At 38.5% G+C, this 17,940-nt stretch overlaps 1 protein-coding gene across 1 annotated transcript in view; it reads left to right on the top strand.

Moving 5' to 3' along the window:
- Positions 1-17,940, top strand: part of LOC120083940 (putative cytosolic oligopeptidase A) — a 65,938-nt gene that overhangs the window by 44,358 nt on the left and 3,640 nt on the right. The window contains exon 12 of the mRNA XM_039039851.2: positions 3,938-4,055. Within this exon, the coding sequence (XP_038895779.2) occupies positions 3,938-4,055 (118 nt within the window). The remainder of the gene's footprint in view (positions 1-3,937; positions 4,056-17,940) is intronic.

The raw sequence follows: 17,940 nt of genomic DNA, 5'->3' as shown, positions 1-17,940 counted from the left end.
AAAATTATCAGACGATACAGTCAAATGATCTGTAGCCCCTGAATCAAGTATTCATGGTTTCTTACCATTTACACCGAGGAGACTTAAGGACTGAGAAGTACTTGATTGGGCAAGAGCCCCAACGGCCCCAACATCACCATGGTCATTCTGGCAATTCACTTGAGGTTGTGACTGGGAGGCAGCACTCGCAAATTCATTTACAAGAGCCCAACCAGGATTGAGCTTGTCATTCAAAGGATGACGTCTGCCATTCGGTGGCCACCAGCACTGATCCTTTGTATGCCAAAGTTTCTTGCAATGTTCACAAATAGGAGTCTGTTTTCCATTTTGCTTATCACCATCAAAACCAAATAATTTTGCACTGAAAGCAGCAGAATCAGGAGTAGATACAATAGTCTTGTTCATAGTACTAGATCTGTCTTCCTTTAGACAAACCTCAGAACACACTTCCATAAGAGAGGGTATTGGTCTTTGTCTTGGTTTACGGACTCGCACTGCATCAAACTTGGAGTTCAGACCAACAAGAAAATCATAAACACGATCAATTTCCTCAATTCTCGAATACTGGACACCTCCACAAGGACAATCCCAGATAATTTCACGATACAGATCCATCTCTTGCTAGATTAGAGACAACTTATTAATGTAGGAAGTAACATCCATCGTTCCCTATTTGCACTCGTGAACCTGTTTACGCAGAGTGTATAAACGGGATGCAGTCTTCCTTTTAGAGTATAATTTTTAAGCTGCATCCTAGATATCCCGAGCAGTCATAGCATACAATAATGGTTTTCCTATTTGAGGTTCCATACTATTAATTAGCAATGATTGAAGCAGGGAGTCTCTCCCAATGCGCTCTTGAGGATCCCCTGACCTAGGCCTTGGTATCTTACCAGTTAGATACCCAAACTTGTGACGCCCCTCGAGGGCCATTTTAATGGACTGAGATCCGGAGAAATAATTCTGGCCATTCAACTTTTCTCTAGCAATGAGCCCTGTGGAATTTCCAGTAGATCCAGACAAATAGTTTGCAGTAGCTAAAGTAGGGAAAGAGGTTATCGGATTCTCCTGATACATCGGTAGACTGGAAGAGATATCAAAATTAACTGGACTAGATTGGAAGTTTGTGGAAGCGCCAAGGGCTGCCCCAAGGATGGCAATTTGTTGTTGAAAACTTGTCTGAAGATTATCCAACTGTTGTTGAAAAACTATCAGAGACAGACCCATCGAACCTGGATTTGCATGACTAGGCGGCACATGTTGAGGGAAGCTTGACAGCAGGTGGGGAAAGAAGTTGGTGGCGCGGCTGGCAGCCGCAGTTGGATGATGTCCGTTGTGGTAGGAGAACGATTCGAAAGGCTTTGGTATATTGTAATTTAAGAAAAGACTACTGTGTTTTTCTAATTAGTGGGGATTATATTCTAATTACTGGCCCCACCTTTTATTCTCCCATTTCCTACCCTTGCAACTTTTTCTAATTAGTGGCCCTACCTCTTGACACTTCACATGGGTTGGAAGATTTTTTTCTTCCTTTTCACGGAAATCACCCCTCCCCCAAGCCTTCTTCTCCGACCACCGTAACCATACTTATTCTGCCATTTCCAGCCCTTTCAACCATTGTCACTTGGCCTCGACTGCCATAACCAGCGGCAGTCACATCGACCTCCGATCATCTCCTCTTGACATGATCAACAATGATTCAGTCCACTGGACTTTTCGCCATCGCAGCCTATGAACTTCCCGCATCTTCTTTCCCCCTTGCGGCCAACCAACCAATGCTTCTTTGCACAAAAACTTTTTCTTCAATCTAGTTTTCATTTTCGGCCACACCAGGAATTGTCGCTGACCATTGTGGATGGTTTCTTCTTGGCTATCAATCTCCAATTTCCTTATAGCCTCTTCCTAAAGCTTACAACGACACCTTTCCTGCAACTCCATCTCCGACCATGTTGACGTTCGTCGTTTCTTCTTTCGACTGTCTCAACGTTTTACCATTGGTATTCTTCTCTTTATCTCATTCCTTTTCTCAACAACTTTTACCTTCTCCATTGTTTGAACGTTTTTCCTTCGCTCATCACTTCGTCTCTTTGTTGCTTCTACTCCATTTGATCGGCGTTTCCACTTCCATCAAGTCCTTGTCTCCAACCATTTTGCCTCTTGCCTCCGACGATGGACACAAACAATCAAGTTTCTCTTCTCCGATTTCTCCATTTTTGACTCCTCATTTTTTTCCCTCTTTTTCTTCTCTGCTATGGAGCCGCTCATTACCTTCCTCTTTTTTTCGTTTTGTTTCTCTCGGTTGCATCTCTTCTATCTTTGGTGTCCATTTTCTCTCAACGAAACTTGCTGGAACTAGCACCATTCCTTCATCAATGCCTTTTAACACTCGGGAAGATCCCTTCACAAATAAGCATTCCATCGGAAGCCCAGTGGGAATTTCAGGTTCAACTCCAGCAACAACTATTTCTAGCTTTTTTGACCTTTTCTTTGTCAATTCTTCTTTCTCTGCCTCGATAGCTGCTACTCTCCTTTCTTTTCTTTCTCTGTCTCTTTGCTGAGACTCCTTGATTCTTTGTTGTATTGCCTTCATTTCTTCTTGTATCTCCAACAACCCCGATTCTAGCCTCTGACCTCGATCCATAGTAGAAACAATACTCCCAAGAAAAAATAGCTCTGATACCAATTTGTTAGGATATCTCTTAACCAGAGAACTCAATAAAACAAAGAACAAACAAACAAATTAAAAGATAGATGTATATTGCAATATCCATGAAGAAATTACAATATACCATAGCCTTTCGAGAGGGCTACTCTCTCCCAAAATTTTCAATTAGGAAATGACCAAATTCTTCACACCTTTCTCTCAACCCATTCCCTCTATTTATAACTAAAAAGCCCTAACAAACTTACTAACTAATTAGTAATATGCCCTCCTAATAACCATATTAATATTCTACTAATAATCCTACTATTTTCCTAACTAGGGGCCTTACAGTTTCCAACCCCTTTCTCTTAAAACAACTTTATCCTTTAGTAATTCTAATGGCAATCGAACTTAAGTTCAAGCAGTATGGAAGACAAACTTTTTATAGAGGAACCAGGGCAACAAGAGTTTTTACCAGGGGATTTACTTGCATAAGTTCGTAATAATCTATTTTTAGCTGAAGCCACGGGTCATTTATAACAGTCTGATGCAGCAGCAACACTGTGTCTTCTCCTTTAATTCCAGCTAAAATTTCTTGTTGAGGTTTGTGGTCTTTATATGCGGGCAATTCCTACTCGGTCTTTGGCTATTATAGTTTAATGGTGATCGTCTTATTTTGGTTGTCAAGATTTCTTAAAGTCCTAATCAATTTAGGGTCTTGTTTTTTGGTTCTCTAATCTACTCCATGGCTTTCCCAAGGAGGGTTTTTTTCTTTTTTTTTTTTTTTTGGTTTCTGTTCTCTGCTTTGCTTGTGGTTTTTGACGGATAGGGAGAGGAATCTTTGGGACAATATTCTCACCATTCTTGGTCTTCAAAGATAAGGAGCTTCTTTTTTTACCCTTTTCTATGCTATAGGTTTTTTTTGGTTATTACATGATCTAAATATTCTCACTGTTAGTCATCTTATCTATTATCATCATTTTCATGAATTGTATGGCTGTTAATGATGTCTTTAAATGGAATATTTCACAATATGTTTATTGCACGACATATATTTAATTTTTTTAATAAAAAAATAACGTGTCCCCAACGTGCTGTGTCCTACTTTTTTTAAATCGGCGTGTCGCTATGCTGGTGTTGTGTCAGTGTCCGTGCTTCTTAGGTGCTAATAACCTAATTTAGTGTCATTGCCAATGTGGCACAATCTTTTCCAGTTTTCTTTTTTCTTTTTTTTTTTTTTCACTCTTCTGGTGACTCATGGATCCATCTTTATCAACCTTAAAACTTCTGCAGAGATACTTTGATGGGCATTGCGAAGCATTATGAAACAGGGGAAAGTCTCCCTGAAGAAGTGTACTTGAAACTTCTTGCAGCAAGGACATTCCGTGCGGGTTCCCTGAGTCTTCGTCAGGTTCGGATGTTTTAGGTGTCATATCTTTAATTTATGGCAATTGCTTTCATCTCACACATTTTAAGTTGAATCTATTTAAATTCTGTCTTTTAACAACATAGTTTTCTTTGGTGTCAAAAACAACATAGTTCGCATGATTTTTTCCCCATATTTTAAGTTGTTTAGGACATCCAATGAGCATTCTTATTAAGAATCGTGTTATCTTGTTAAGTTGATTATTTTTAAAGCAAGTTTTTTAATTTTTAAATTTAAAAAAAGTTGAAACTTTTTATTGAAAAATTAAAAAGAGCCTAATGCTCAAAAGATACAAACTCCAAAGGAAGTGAGAGCAAAAACTCTAAAGTAACAAAAAAAAAAAAAAATGAAAGCATCAAATTTTTGAATGCATATCCGAAGAGAAAATCTATCAATAGGCTTGGATAGAGTCCATGAGGAAACTTTTTATGTAGCGGGCTCAAAACGATCTAACCATTGAAGATGCTTGGTTGCAAAGATTCTTTGGTTCTATAATACACGGAAGGTCTGAGAGTATCAAAATGCTATATTCCTGTTAGGAATCCACCACTTGCAAAAAGAAATTCCCAACAAGAAACTCCAAAAAATAGAGCAGTGCTCTGGTATATATTATTTATGAACTTCAAGGGAAAATAGCAACAACAAGAAGGAAATGGCAAGAACAAGGAAACCTAGCCACCAACACTTTCAAGAGGGCTGGAAATCCTCTCCTACAAGCAAAGCTTGATCACCAGAATCCTACCTCCTCCCACAAATGTAAAGCCCCTCTTAAACGCCTAACAACCTTTCATGGTCCCCACTTCCTAACCAATTGCCTAATTCCCACTCCCTAATCCCTCATTATCTTTGCATCTGGTGGCAGTTCCAACTTATAAGCCACAGTGCCCACTGTTTCCAGTACTTTATGAGGGCCAAAAACTTGGAGCTAACTTCTCACATCGACGCCGAGCTAATGTTCGTTGCCTATAAGGACAAAGCTTGAGAAAGACAAGGTCATCTGTCTCGAATTGGATCTTCCATTCGGTGATGGTCAGCAAATCTCTTCGTTCTTTTTTGAGCCAATGTCAGATGTTCCTTCAATGCAACCAAGCCCTGTCATGCTCAAGCAACTGTTGCTCCAAAGTATCATGGGATATCTTCCTATCTCCATATGAAATTAAAGCTGGAATTGGCCTACCAAAGACCACATTATATGGGGGTAGTGTCAATTGAAGTGTGAAAGGTGGTGTTATACTAGTATTCAACCCACGGAATCCAATTGAACCACTACTTCGGTTATTCGTTACAAAAGCATCTGAGATATGTTTCCACACAACGATTAACTCGTTCCATTTGGCCACCTGTCTAAGGATGGAAGGTTGTGCTTCTTTCGAGGGCCACACCATGCACCACACATAGTTCCACCCAAAAACTACTCGCAAAAATCTTGTTGCGATCCGACACAATGGACCTTGAAAAGCAGTGCAATCGAACAACTTCCCAAATGAAAACCTCAACTAATTTCTTTGCTGTATAAGGATGACAATAAGCGTATTTGCTCAATCTATCAACCACCACCATCAACGAATCCTTCCCTTTTGATTTTGGTAAGCCTCTACGAAATCCGTAGAGATGTCTTCCCATACCCAATCCGGTATAGATAATGGCTGGAGCCACCAATTCGCTTTTATTGCATCGACAGATCATACATTCGGATACATGCTCCTTGACATCCTCTTTCATAACTTTCCAATATAGTTCGCTCGACATTCGCTTGTAGGTGCGTAAGAACTCGGAATGCCCCCTAGAATCAAATCATGGAAGGTGGATAATAAGGTAGGAACCAAGGATGAGATCTTCGACATAACTAACCTCCCTTTATACAATAGATTGCCCTACTCTAATGAGAATTTATTGACGCTCGTAGGACCATCTTCTACCTTTCAATCTTTTGCAACTTTTCATCTGCCAAGACTTCTTGCTGCACCTTTTGTACATCCATTAGAGGAGTCACTAATGTCATGAGCTCCACTATTTGGGGCATCCTTGACAGTGCATCAGCAGCTCAGTCCTGGTTGATATAGGATCTCAAAATCATATCCGAGCAATTTTGTTAACCATCTCTGAAACTGAGGATGAACTTCTCTTTGTTCGAGCAAAAACTAGAGAGCATTTTGATCCGAAATCATTCTAAACTTTCGCCCCAACAAATATGGTCTCCACTTCTAAATGAATAATACCACAACCATCAACTCTCGTTCGTATATGGACTTCCCTTGACCTCGTACTGATAATGCCTGACTGAAGTATGCTATCAGACGTTGCTCTTGCATAAAAACAGCCCCCATCTCAACTCTTGAAGCATCTGTCTCAATCACAGAAGGCAAGTCAAAATTTGGGAGAGCTAATACTGGAAGAGTTACCATCGCTTGCTTAAGAGTATTGAATGCTTCTGTGGCTGCTTCAGACCATTTGAAAGCATCTTTATGCAACAATTGAGTCAGTGGAGTTGCAATTGTTCCATAATCTTTCACAAATTTCCATTAATATCCCGTCAGGCCTAAGAATCCTCTTAATTCTGTCACATTCTTGGGGATTGGCCTTTGCATCATAGCTCGTATTTTGTCTCCATTAACTTCCACCCCTTTGGTAGAAACCCAATGTCCCAAATACTAAATTCTTCATTGTCCAAAGATAGATTTCTTTTGATTGGCATATAGTTGGTTATCTCGCAATACACTCATAACCATACCCAAATGCTTAGCGTGAGTATCCTCATCAGGTCTATAAACCAATATATCATTAAAGAAATACTAATACGCACCTTCGACAACTGAAAAGTGGCTGGGGCATTGGTTAGACCGAATGGCATAACCAGAAATTCATAATGGCCTTCATGAATCCGAAACACGATCTTTTCCACATCCAGTTCATACATTCGGATAAAATATCAATGATCCATGTAATTCATCAAGCAATTCCTCTATTACCTAAATCAGAAATTTATCTACAACCGTTGCTTGATTAAGATGTCTGTAATCAACACAAAAATGCCATCTCCATCCTTTTTTTAATCAGCAATACTGGACATTTTTTTTTTGAAATGGAGACAAGCCTCTTCATTAATAAAATGAAATGAGAATAATGCTCAAAGTACAAAAGTCTATACAAAGAGTAAAAAGACCTAAGGATCAGGAAGTGCACTTGTGCATCTCAACTAGGTCGACACCCCCTTAGCGCCCTCATCATATCTATACAAACTATCACCAAGACTCAACAAAGTCTAAAAATTTAGCCCAAACAAAAGAATAATAAAAACGGACTGTTACAACCGCAAGCCAATACAAAATAAAGGCTAGACCAAAGAACAAAACAAATACAAAAGGAAATCAAAATTGCTACCAATCTGGGAAGATGAAGGCCCGCCAATCTAGCGTTAAGTTCTGAATAGAATAGTCTTCGAAATCCTTACATAATGTGCACTAGAGGTAGCATTTCTACGTGCTGTTTCAAAACGATCCAACCAGCCTGATTCTTTGTCCTGGAACACCCTTTGGTTTCTTTCAAGCCACAATTCAGCAAGTAAAGCTTAGTCATATTGACCCAAATTAACCTAGGGCACTTCTTTAGGGAAGGACACATTAAAATCTGCTGAACATTGTTTCTAAAATTATCTCCATACACCTGAGCAACATTAAAGAAGGAGAAAAATCTCCACCAACAGTTGGCTGCATATGCACAATCAAAGAATAAATGCTGCAAGTCTTCACCTTCCTACGTACATAAGGGGCAAATGAAGGTGACAAAAAACTCAAAGGAAACTTTCTTTGCATGACTAAGGAGCAGTTTAGAAGGCCGAATATCGTAATCCACACTAGGATATTTACTCGCCTCTGGCTTTTAGACTTCCATAATGCCTTATATAGACATTTATCCAAAGGGGATGAAGGAGATAAGTGAGCAGTAAGGGATTTTACAAAAAAAATTACTGGATGCTTCCAGGGACCATGTAAGGGATTTTACAAAAAAAATTACTGGATACTTCCTGGGACCATGTTCTTTTATCAAAATTTTCCGAAACCCTCCGATCTGAAATTTGAGCAAGCAAATGTTGAAAGTCTATCATCTCATCATCTTTAAGCAAACGATGAAAAATAATAGACCGAAGACACCATGTGATCCCAATGTGCAGCTATGGATCTTTTTGGTAATAATAATGCAATATTAAACAATCTTGGATAACGGAGTTTTAAAGGAAGGACATCAACCCACGGGTCAGTCCAAAAAGTAATTCTAGCACTATTTTCAAGTTTAAAAGGAGCCAATACTTCCATTTTCAGCCAAGTTCTAGAAATGCTAATCCAAGGGCTTCTCAAGCTATTGCCACTCTTCTCGGCCATGTGCCAATTAAAGGAGTCTTTTCCATGTATGCATCTAACGACTTGTCTCCATAATGAATCTTCTTCCTCCATGTATTGCCAGCCCCATTTAGCTAGTAAAGCCAAATTCTTAGCTTTGAGACCACCCAAACCGAGACCTCCATCTATCTGTGATCGTGTAACAATCAGCAGATGGTTTATTTTGCTTCCCTTCTGTCCTTCCCAGAAGAAGTTTTGCACAATTCTTTCTAATGAAAGAATAACTTTGTCAGGCATTGCAAACAAGGACATATAATATGTAGGAAGGTTTGATAGTACAGATTTGCACAAAGTAGCTTTCCCTCCACTAGGCAAATTAAATCTTCCTCATTTGTCTAGTTTTATGAACTTTATCAATCACTGGTTGCCAAAAGAAACCTTGTTTCGGGTACCCACCCAAAGGCAAACCGAGTAATAGAAAAGGCAAAAATTCAGTCTTGCAATTTAGTTTTCCAGCCATGTGCAGCAGCTCAAACAACTCTATTGTTTCTTTCAATTTTGGTAGCATGCGGTTATCATATTTGCGAAAAAGAAGAGTGTTGTCTGCATATCTTCTCCTTTCCTACCACAAATCCTTCATACATTCCGTTCCCAAGCTTATCTAGAAGAGCTCCCAAAACTTCACTAACTAGAAGGAAGAGGAAGGGTGATAGGGGTCACCTTGCCTTATTTCCCTAGAAGCAAGAATACGTCCTCGTGGCCTTCCATTAATGACTATTGAAAATGTGGTGTTTTTTTATACCGTCCATAATCCAAGAAATCCAAAGTGGATCAAATTTTTTAGAACACATTACTTTTTCTAAGATGCCCGGTTGAAAACTTTTTCCAAATCAAGCTTGAGAATCCACCCTTTTTTTCCTCTTAGCTCAGTATTCTTCCACCACCTCATTTGTAATCAACACTGGATCTAATATTTATCTACCCTTGGTAAAAGCATTATGAGATGAGGCAATTATTGTGTGCACAACTTTTTTCAATCTTTCCGCAAGGACCTTACCAATTTATCTTGTAAGTTAAAGGCTGATTGGTCTAAAATCTTTCACCATATCCTTTCTTTTGAATCAAGCATATGAAGTTTTCTTGGGTACATGCATTTAGTCTTCCATTCTCATAAAAATCATCAAATAACTCTTTGAACTTATCTTTAACCATATACCAAAACTTGACGGAACTCAACCGTAAAGCCATCTAGACCTGAGGCTTTACACTTGCCAAGTGACTTAAAAACCAAACAAATTTATGCTTCTGAAAAATGGGCAATAAGCGAGGCATCCTGAATTGGGGTAACACATGGCCAATAAAAAATTAAAGGAATATATCTAGTTCGAGGGATGCTTGTGTATGAAATATCATAAAATCCCATAATAAGGTTTTCAATTTTGCGGAATGATTTGGTTGGCATCCCTTGATCATTTATCAATTCTGTAATTAGAATGGTGAAAAAATTGGAGTTTTCATCTCCCAGCTTCAGCCAATTTAATTTGCTTTTTGAATTAAGTTTCTTTCTTCCAATCTGTATAAATTCAGCCATTCAGCTTTCAAGGATGTAATGTGATCAACCTCGATTGGATTCAAACCTATGGTTTCTGCCACAGCATCACATTTCGCTATTTCTTTTAACAATTCCTCTTCTTTTCTTTTTTGCATCTCCTGGAATTCAGCAAACCAAGCCTTTACTGCAGTTTTCACCTTTCTCAATTTTGCACTAATGACAAAACCAGTCTGTCCATTTATACTACTGTTCCGTTTCTGGTTATGGATACGGAGAATAATAGCAACAGCAACAAGGAAATAACAAGAATAAGGAAACTGATGTAGCCTAAATGCTAAACGGAGAGAAATCTCCAAGAATCAAATCAAAATCTTTATTATTAATCACAAGAGTCTATGGAAGTCTAACAGCCCTCGAAGGGTTAATATAACTGTTTGGAACCCTAAATTGTTCATCGGTGCTGCAAAAAAAGCTGCCTTGCTTTTCTATTTCCCCCAATTGGTGTGTCCTTTGTAAATCAGCCGAAGAAGACCTCCAACATTTATTTTTTGACTGCTGTTTTGCCTTCAACTGCTGGAAGAAATTCTTTAAGTGCTTCAACACTTCTTGGGTCTTTGATTTTTCCTTTAGATGCAATGTTCATCAGCTACTTTCAGGTCCTATTCTGAAGAAATACTCCAATTTACTATGGACTAATGGAGTAAAAGCAATGCTGGTTGAAATTTGGTTTGAAAGAAATCAAAGAATATTCAATGGGATTGAAACTCCTTGGTATAATCACTTCGAGGTGGCAAAGCTCAATGCCTCGCTTTGGTACTCCATTTCTAATTGCTTTGAAGCCTACTCCTTGCAAGACATAATTTTAAATTGGCAATCTTTTTGTCAACTGGAAGATTAATCGAAGCATCAGAAGTAGAGACAGCAGCTTCGCTTTCTTTAGTACTCTTATTTGTCTTAGCTTCTTGATGTAATTTAGATTTCTATAGCCTAGTTCTATATTTTGTTCGGTTGCAACATTCAGATTGTATTGCTTCATTAGACTACTTTTATTTTAGCCTTTGTTGGCATTCTCAATTTGTTGGATATGATGAGGGTGTTATGGGGGTGTCAACCTAGTTGAGATGCCTTGGTGCACCTACTGATCCTTTGGTTTCCTGATTGATTTCCTTGTATTTGCCTTTATTATCAAAAAGGTTGTTTCCTTTTCAAAAAATACAAGAGGGAGACTCTATTTATAGAGAATTAGAAGAATCCTAAGAGGATAACTAAAAAGAAGTTAAAAACTAATTGGGTAACTAAAATGTAAATCAATCAAGGATTAACCAAGATTAATTTGAATTTACCAAATTATCCAATCATATTACATTAGAAACCTAGCTACCCGTACTTTCAAGTGGGTTGGAAATCCTCTCCTCCAAGCAAAGCTTGATCACCAAGATCCTGCCTCCTCTCACAAACATAAAACCCCTCTTAAACCCCTAACAACCTTTCATGGTCCCCACTTCTTAACCAATTACATAATTCCCACTCCCTAATCCCTCATTCTCTCAATAATTCCCTTCTTACCCTCACGTTGATAAGTATTTATAATTGGGGACCTTACAATTCCATTCACAGAAAATTCCTTTTCCCATCTGGTTATGTGGGTGTTACGATGGAAACGTAGTTTTGGGAGTATGTGTGTGGGGATAGATACCTTGAGCTTTCAACTCTGTTAAAAATAGTTCAGTGGTTGATGCCTTAGTTCTCTTAGGGAGCTCTTCCTCTCTGTGGCTTGGTTTTTGTCCTTTTTTGTGTAATAAGGAAACAATGGATGTCATGGTGCTTTTATCTTTGATTGTTATAGTTCTATTGTTAGGTTTTCCATTATTGTTAATATCTTGTTATATTTTCCTTTTCTATGCTTTGTACACTTGCATATATTCATATTTTTGGTGAATGAATAGAGTATCTTGATTCTCTCTCAAATCTAAGAATTTTACATGATATTAGAACCCTCTAAACAAACTTAGGGTTTTGTGAACCTTAGGATTCGAGAATTTAGAACCTGTTTGTGTTACATCTAGGGTTTTGTGGAGGGGTGAGTTTACACTTTTGCTCATAGCCGTCGTCTTCGCTTCGTTCACCACCGTTAGTCTCCGCCGTCGGGAAAAAAAAAGTAGTTTTTCGACATTGCCCAGTCTGTCGAGGAGCCCAACCGCCAATCTACATAACCCTAAAGTCCGAATTCCATTTGACCAGCGTGTGAGCTCACATGCCACTTTTTCCCTTTTGTCGTCGATCCACGCGTCGGCGCGTGTGGGCGCGTGCGCCACCTGTTTCGGTTCGTTTTCGTTTCCTTGGTTTTGTTGACTCTTCTTTTTTGTTTGGGCTATATACTCACTGTTTTAAAGACATCTCTTCGATAAATCAGGGTTTGATTCTCTTCTGTTCGGTGTTTATTTTTTTGAGGTAATGGCGGATAAGAAACCAGTAGTCATGTTTGAGATGGTTCCTATGGTATCAAAAGTAACTGAACACAAGTTGAATGGATTCAACTACTATTCATGGAGATCAAATGTTCGCCATTTTATCAAGAACATGGAGATGGATGATCATATCATGGAAGAGCCACCGATTGACGCTAATAAAAAAATTTGGTGGCGGGACGATTCAAGAATACTTCTACAAATCAAGAATTCTATTGACCATGAAATCGTTGAACTAGTAAATCATTGCGAATCAGTCCAGGAACTATTGGAATATTTGGATTTACTTTATTCTGGGAAAAAGAATATTAATAGTGTTTGATGTTTGTAAGACTATCAACTTGATGAAGGAGAAAAATCTCTTACAAGCTACTTTATGGAGGTTAAAAATACATGTACAGAATTCAATGCCTTAGATGCCAATCAACACGGATCTAAAAGTTCTAATGGCTCAACGTGAAAAGTTGTTTATCATGAGTTTTTTAGTAGGTCTTGCACCTAAATATGAGATGGCCAAAGATCTAGTGTTGTCAAGTTCAAATATCTCATCGTTGGATGAAGCTTATACTCGAATACTTTGTACAGAGAAGACACAAGCAGTTATGTCATCTGATTCTAGAAGTGCTTTGATTGGGCGCACAAATGATTACAGACGTAATGGGGGGGTTGAATCAAATAGCTCCAAAGGTCATTTCAATAACCAAAGATCAAATCCAGGAGGTGGTGTTTGCTATTACTGTCATAAACCTGATCATACGAAACGTGAATGCAGAAGATTGATGAATAAGAGTCAGATGGTGCCATCACCCTCTGCATATGACGCTTCTACTCCTGATAATCTTGACGAGTAAATTACGATTTCTGTAGAGGAGTTTGCTAAATTTCAACAATGAGGGCATCATCTTCTACTCCCATTACGGCCATCGCAGAGACAGGTAACATTTTTAAATGCCTTCTTTCCTCCACGTCAAAATCGGTCATTGACTTTGGCGCTACAGATCATATGTTAAGTAACCTCAGTTTATTCTCTAACCTTTGTACATCTACCTCTTCACCTAATATCACTATAGCTGATGGAACCTCCACTCCTGTTTTAGGATTAGGAACCATCCATCTTACTGAATCAATTTCTTTATCGATTTGGAGGTCTTTACGTCTTTGAACCACAAACACCTACAGCTATCACATGCTCTAGCGTATCGTCTCCCTTTGAAAAGCATTGTCGTTTGGGTCATCCATCTATCTCTGTGTTAAAGAGTCTTCGTCCACAACTTCAACATTTGTCTTCTTTAGATTGTGAGTCATGTCAGTTTGCTAAATTTCATCGTTTGAGTTTGTATCCTCGAGTCAATAAATGAGGTAGTGCTCCTTTTGAATTAGTCGATTATGATGTTTGGGGTTCATGTCTTATTGAGTCCAAAAGAGGGTTTAGATATTTTGTTACATTTGTTGATGACTATTCTCGTGTTACGTGGTTATATTTAATGAAAGTTGTTCTGAGTTACTTTCTCATTTTCTTAACTTTCATGTTAAAATTCGAACTCAGTTTAGTGGTGCTCTTAAAATCCTACGGAGCGATAATACTAAGGAATACTTCTCTCATGCACTCAAGTCTTATTTAGATGCCCATGACATTCTTCATCAATCTTCTTGTGTCGATATTCCATCTTCAAAAATCTTTGTATGGATTGAAAGAAAGTCCTCATACATGGTTTGGTAAGTTTAGTCAAGCACTCGAATGTTTTGGTATGAAGAAAAGTGCTTCTAATCATTCTGTATTCTATCGACGATCTAATAATGGTATTACTTTGCTTGTTGTGTATGTTGATGATATCGTTATCACTGTAAATGATATATCAGGTATATCTTCTCTCAAGACTTTTTTCAGGGTCAATTTCATATTAAAGATTTGGGACAATTGAAGTATTTTTTGGGTATTGAAGTAATGAGAAGTAAGAAAGATATTTGTCTGTCACAATAGAAATATGTAGTACTCCGATGATACTGAATGTGCAACTTGCTAGAGAAGGAGAATTATTTAAAGACCTTGAGAGATATAGAAGATTAGTTGGAAAGTTGAACTATTTAACAGTGTGAGTAATATGAGTTAGTTAATATCTTCTCCTACAGTGGATCATTGGGCTGTAGTAGAACAAATTCTATGTTGTCTAAAAGCTACACCTGGACGTGGGATCTTATATAAAGATCATGGTCATACAAGGGTTGAATGTTTTTCAGATGCTGATTGGGCTGGATCTCGAGAGGATAGGAGATCAACCTTTGGATATTGTGTTTTTGTAGGAGGAAACCTAATGTCATAGAAAAGTAAGAAACAGAATGTAATTTCTCATTCAAGTGTTGAGTCAGAATATAGAGCTATGACACAATCCGGGTGTGAAATAGCGTGGATTGTAACGACCCTAGTTTCCTACAACATTCTAGGACGCTACTTCATACATGCATAGGCTCAATCGTACAATTTCTTTTAAATCATCAAATTTAAGAGCCAATATTTTATTTAATAATGCTCAAATGAGCAAGGATGGGTAAACATAATTAAATAATAATAAATAAACTAAAGCAAAATAAAATAAAATAATTTACCAGTCGGGGTACCCCTAGTTTCTACTATAACAAATGTTTGAAATTAAGTAGTCAAATAATAAAATTGATATATTTTGCATAAAAGTGAAAGACGCCCAACTCCTAACCCAGATTTCAAAACACAATACTATATACGAAAGCAATGAATCGTCCTAATGGCCAGGTCACGGATCTCTCTTGTCATGCACCAGTCTGTCATTACTCTTATCTGAAAAATAGGGAGAGAAAAGGGTGAGTATAAAAATATACTCAGTAAGCGGCCCACTCAGTGATCTATTAGTATATCCATTGGACCAAAAATGCACAAGGGTATCATAAACATAGGCATAGGCATAGGCATAAGGGGCGAACCCGAAGACACGCTTTCATAAGTAGTGACACAAAGGTCACAGCATAATTACAAGTGGTGATCCCAAAAAGGACACTCTACATAAGCATAGGGTGTGGCCCCGAAGGCTCACACATGCGATGTGCATGGCCCAATGGTATACTAACAGTAACAGTCACTAAAATCTTATATGGACATAAGCTTACAAACATCCAGTACATAATTAAACATAAGCATGCAATTAAGGCCATGACTCAACATCAAACTTTAACACCGTCACCCATACTTCAATCGACTATTTCACAGTCTACTCATAACTCATACATCAGTACTTACTCATAACTCATACATCAGTACTCAAACATCAGGCCTTAACACATTATATCCATGCTTCAACCTTATCACAGTATCTCTTTAATCCTTAAATCCAAATTCATCACAGTAAGAATACTTCAAACTCAACACATCAAATTCAGCACAAAACCCATAGCAGATTTCATCACAGTTTCAGATTTCATCACAGTTTCACATATGACATAAAAATATTTCTCAGCAGGCCTAACAACATCCTAGGGCAACCAGCAGTAAACTACTTACCTCGGGGTAACGCACTGTCCCAAAACAAGATCTGACTCCGCTCGAGAACTCCCTTCACCGACACGTTCCTGAAACCAATCACAAATTAGGCCCTAGAACCCCAAAAGATAGTGAGCTGCCAAAAGGGAACCGGAACTTACCCCGAACAGTAGGATCAGGCGAAACCAACCGCGAATCGGCAACAACCGACATTGTTCTGGTGTGCAAACGAACGAGGTGAGCTCTGACGCGCGTTGGGCTTCGACTATCGATGGAACACTGACGTGCGGCGGACGAACAGAGGCAGAAAAGGCGCTCGGCACGACTGGGACTCGCGCGGGTGGAACTTGCGTGGCTGGAGCTACCTTGTCGATGAACGGCGCGGTGAAGAGCTACCCAGTCGATGAACGGAAACAAACGACGCGGCGAAGAGCTACCCTATCGACGAACGGAAACGGACGGCGCACGGCTTCGCTACGTACCTTGTCGATGAACGGAGAGGCGACCGACGAAGAGCTGGCGCTGGTGCGGACGAACGGTGGAGAATGGTGACTATGGCAGGGGGCGGCTGGAGGAGGAAGAAGAAGAAGAAGGAAAAGAGAAAAAAAAAAAAAGACACTTTTTTTTGTCTTTTTGCACGCATCCCAAGGCTTTTTTTTAAAACCCTACTTTTTTTTAAAACCCTACTTTTCTTCCTACAGAAAAAAAAAAAAACTTTGGGACGTTACATGGATACACCAACTTTTATCTGAGATGGGTTTCAGCGTTACCGTGCCAGCTAAATTATGGTGTGATAATCAAACTACACTTCACATTGCATCCAATCCAGTGTTTCATGAACGAACTAAACATATTGAAGTGGATTGTCACTTTGTTCGCGAGAAAATACAAGAAGAGTTAATATCTATAGGATATGTGAAGACTAGAGAACAGTTGGGAGATATATTTACCAAAGCTATAAATGGAGCAAGAATAAGCTATTTATACAACCAGTTGGGCATGATTGACATATTTGCTCCAGCCTGAGGGGGTGTTATAAAATATATTTAAACTAATATATACAGTTGTCCTTTATTGTAATTTTGTATATCCTAGATTAGGGTTTCTCATTCTCCTATATATATATATCTTTTATCTAATTAAATAATAAGAAATTCATTCTCCAAAAGTAGAAGAAACTAATATTTCATCACCCACCCTCATTCACTCATTTGTTCTTTCTGCTGCCGTAATGATTCCTCCTTAGATATTTGGGAGTTGGGAGGGACATAAGCTGCTCTTTCATAGAAGTTCGGAGTTGTTGTAAAGGCCAAGAGTCTTTAATGGGATGTTTGGGGTAAGAAGTAGAGTTGTTTAGTCTGGGGAGTTTAGTTGTAGGGCTCACAATGTAAGGAGTTAATAAGTTATGGAGTTGATGTTTTTAGTTGTATGGCTCACAAGCTTCTTGGGCCAAACAATTAGCGGAATTATCAACTCCACTTCCTCTCAACTCCTACTCCCACCCCTGAGAGTCAACCTTGCAGATTTTTTTGGCATCTTTTGATTTTCAAATTTTCCTTATAATGTGATAACAACTTTTACTATGCTTCTTAGTGGTTTGTGATTAAAGAGAGAACCGTTTGGAGGCACGTGGTTTGTGATTTATTTTAAGAGGTTGGAAAACAATGAGTACAAATACATTTAGCAAAAGGACTATGTTGTAAAGAAAGATGCAATCAATCCAAAGAAGCATAAACCTTGGATGGAAAAGTCATCAGAGAACTTAGAGAGAACGCCAAGTGGAGACGATATCCGAGCAACTTCGAAGCAAACAACCCAATCAATTACTTTTCTTGAAAAAAAAAAAAAAAAAGAAAACTCTGGTTTCTCTTGAACCAAATTTTAGCAAGGAAGGCTTTCACAGTTCAAGTCCTCAAGAATAGCTTGTTGCACCCTGAAGATTGTTTTCTCACAAACACCAATGCCCTCTTTGCTATCCCATTCAATTAATGTGTCCTTGATAATG

Source organism: Benincasa hispida, chromosome 1 (genome assembly GCF_027475165.1).
Source record: "Benincasa hispida cultivar pf3 chromosome 1, pf3_genome.v1.1, whole genome shotgun sequence".
In the NCBI taxonomy this organism is placed as follows: Eukaryota; Viridiplantae; Streptophyta; class Magnoliopsida; order Cucurbitales; family Cucurbitaceae; genus Benincasa; species Benincasa hispida.
This window is presented reverse-complemented; position numbering and strand designations above follow the sequence as displayed.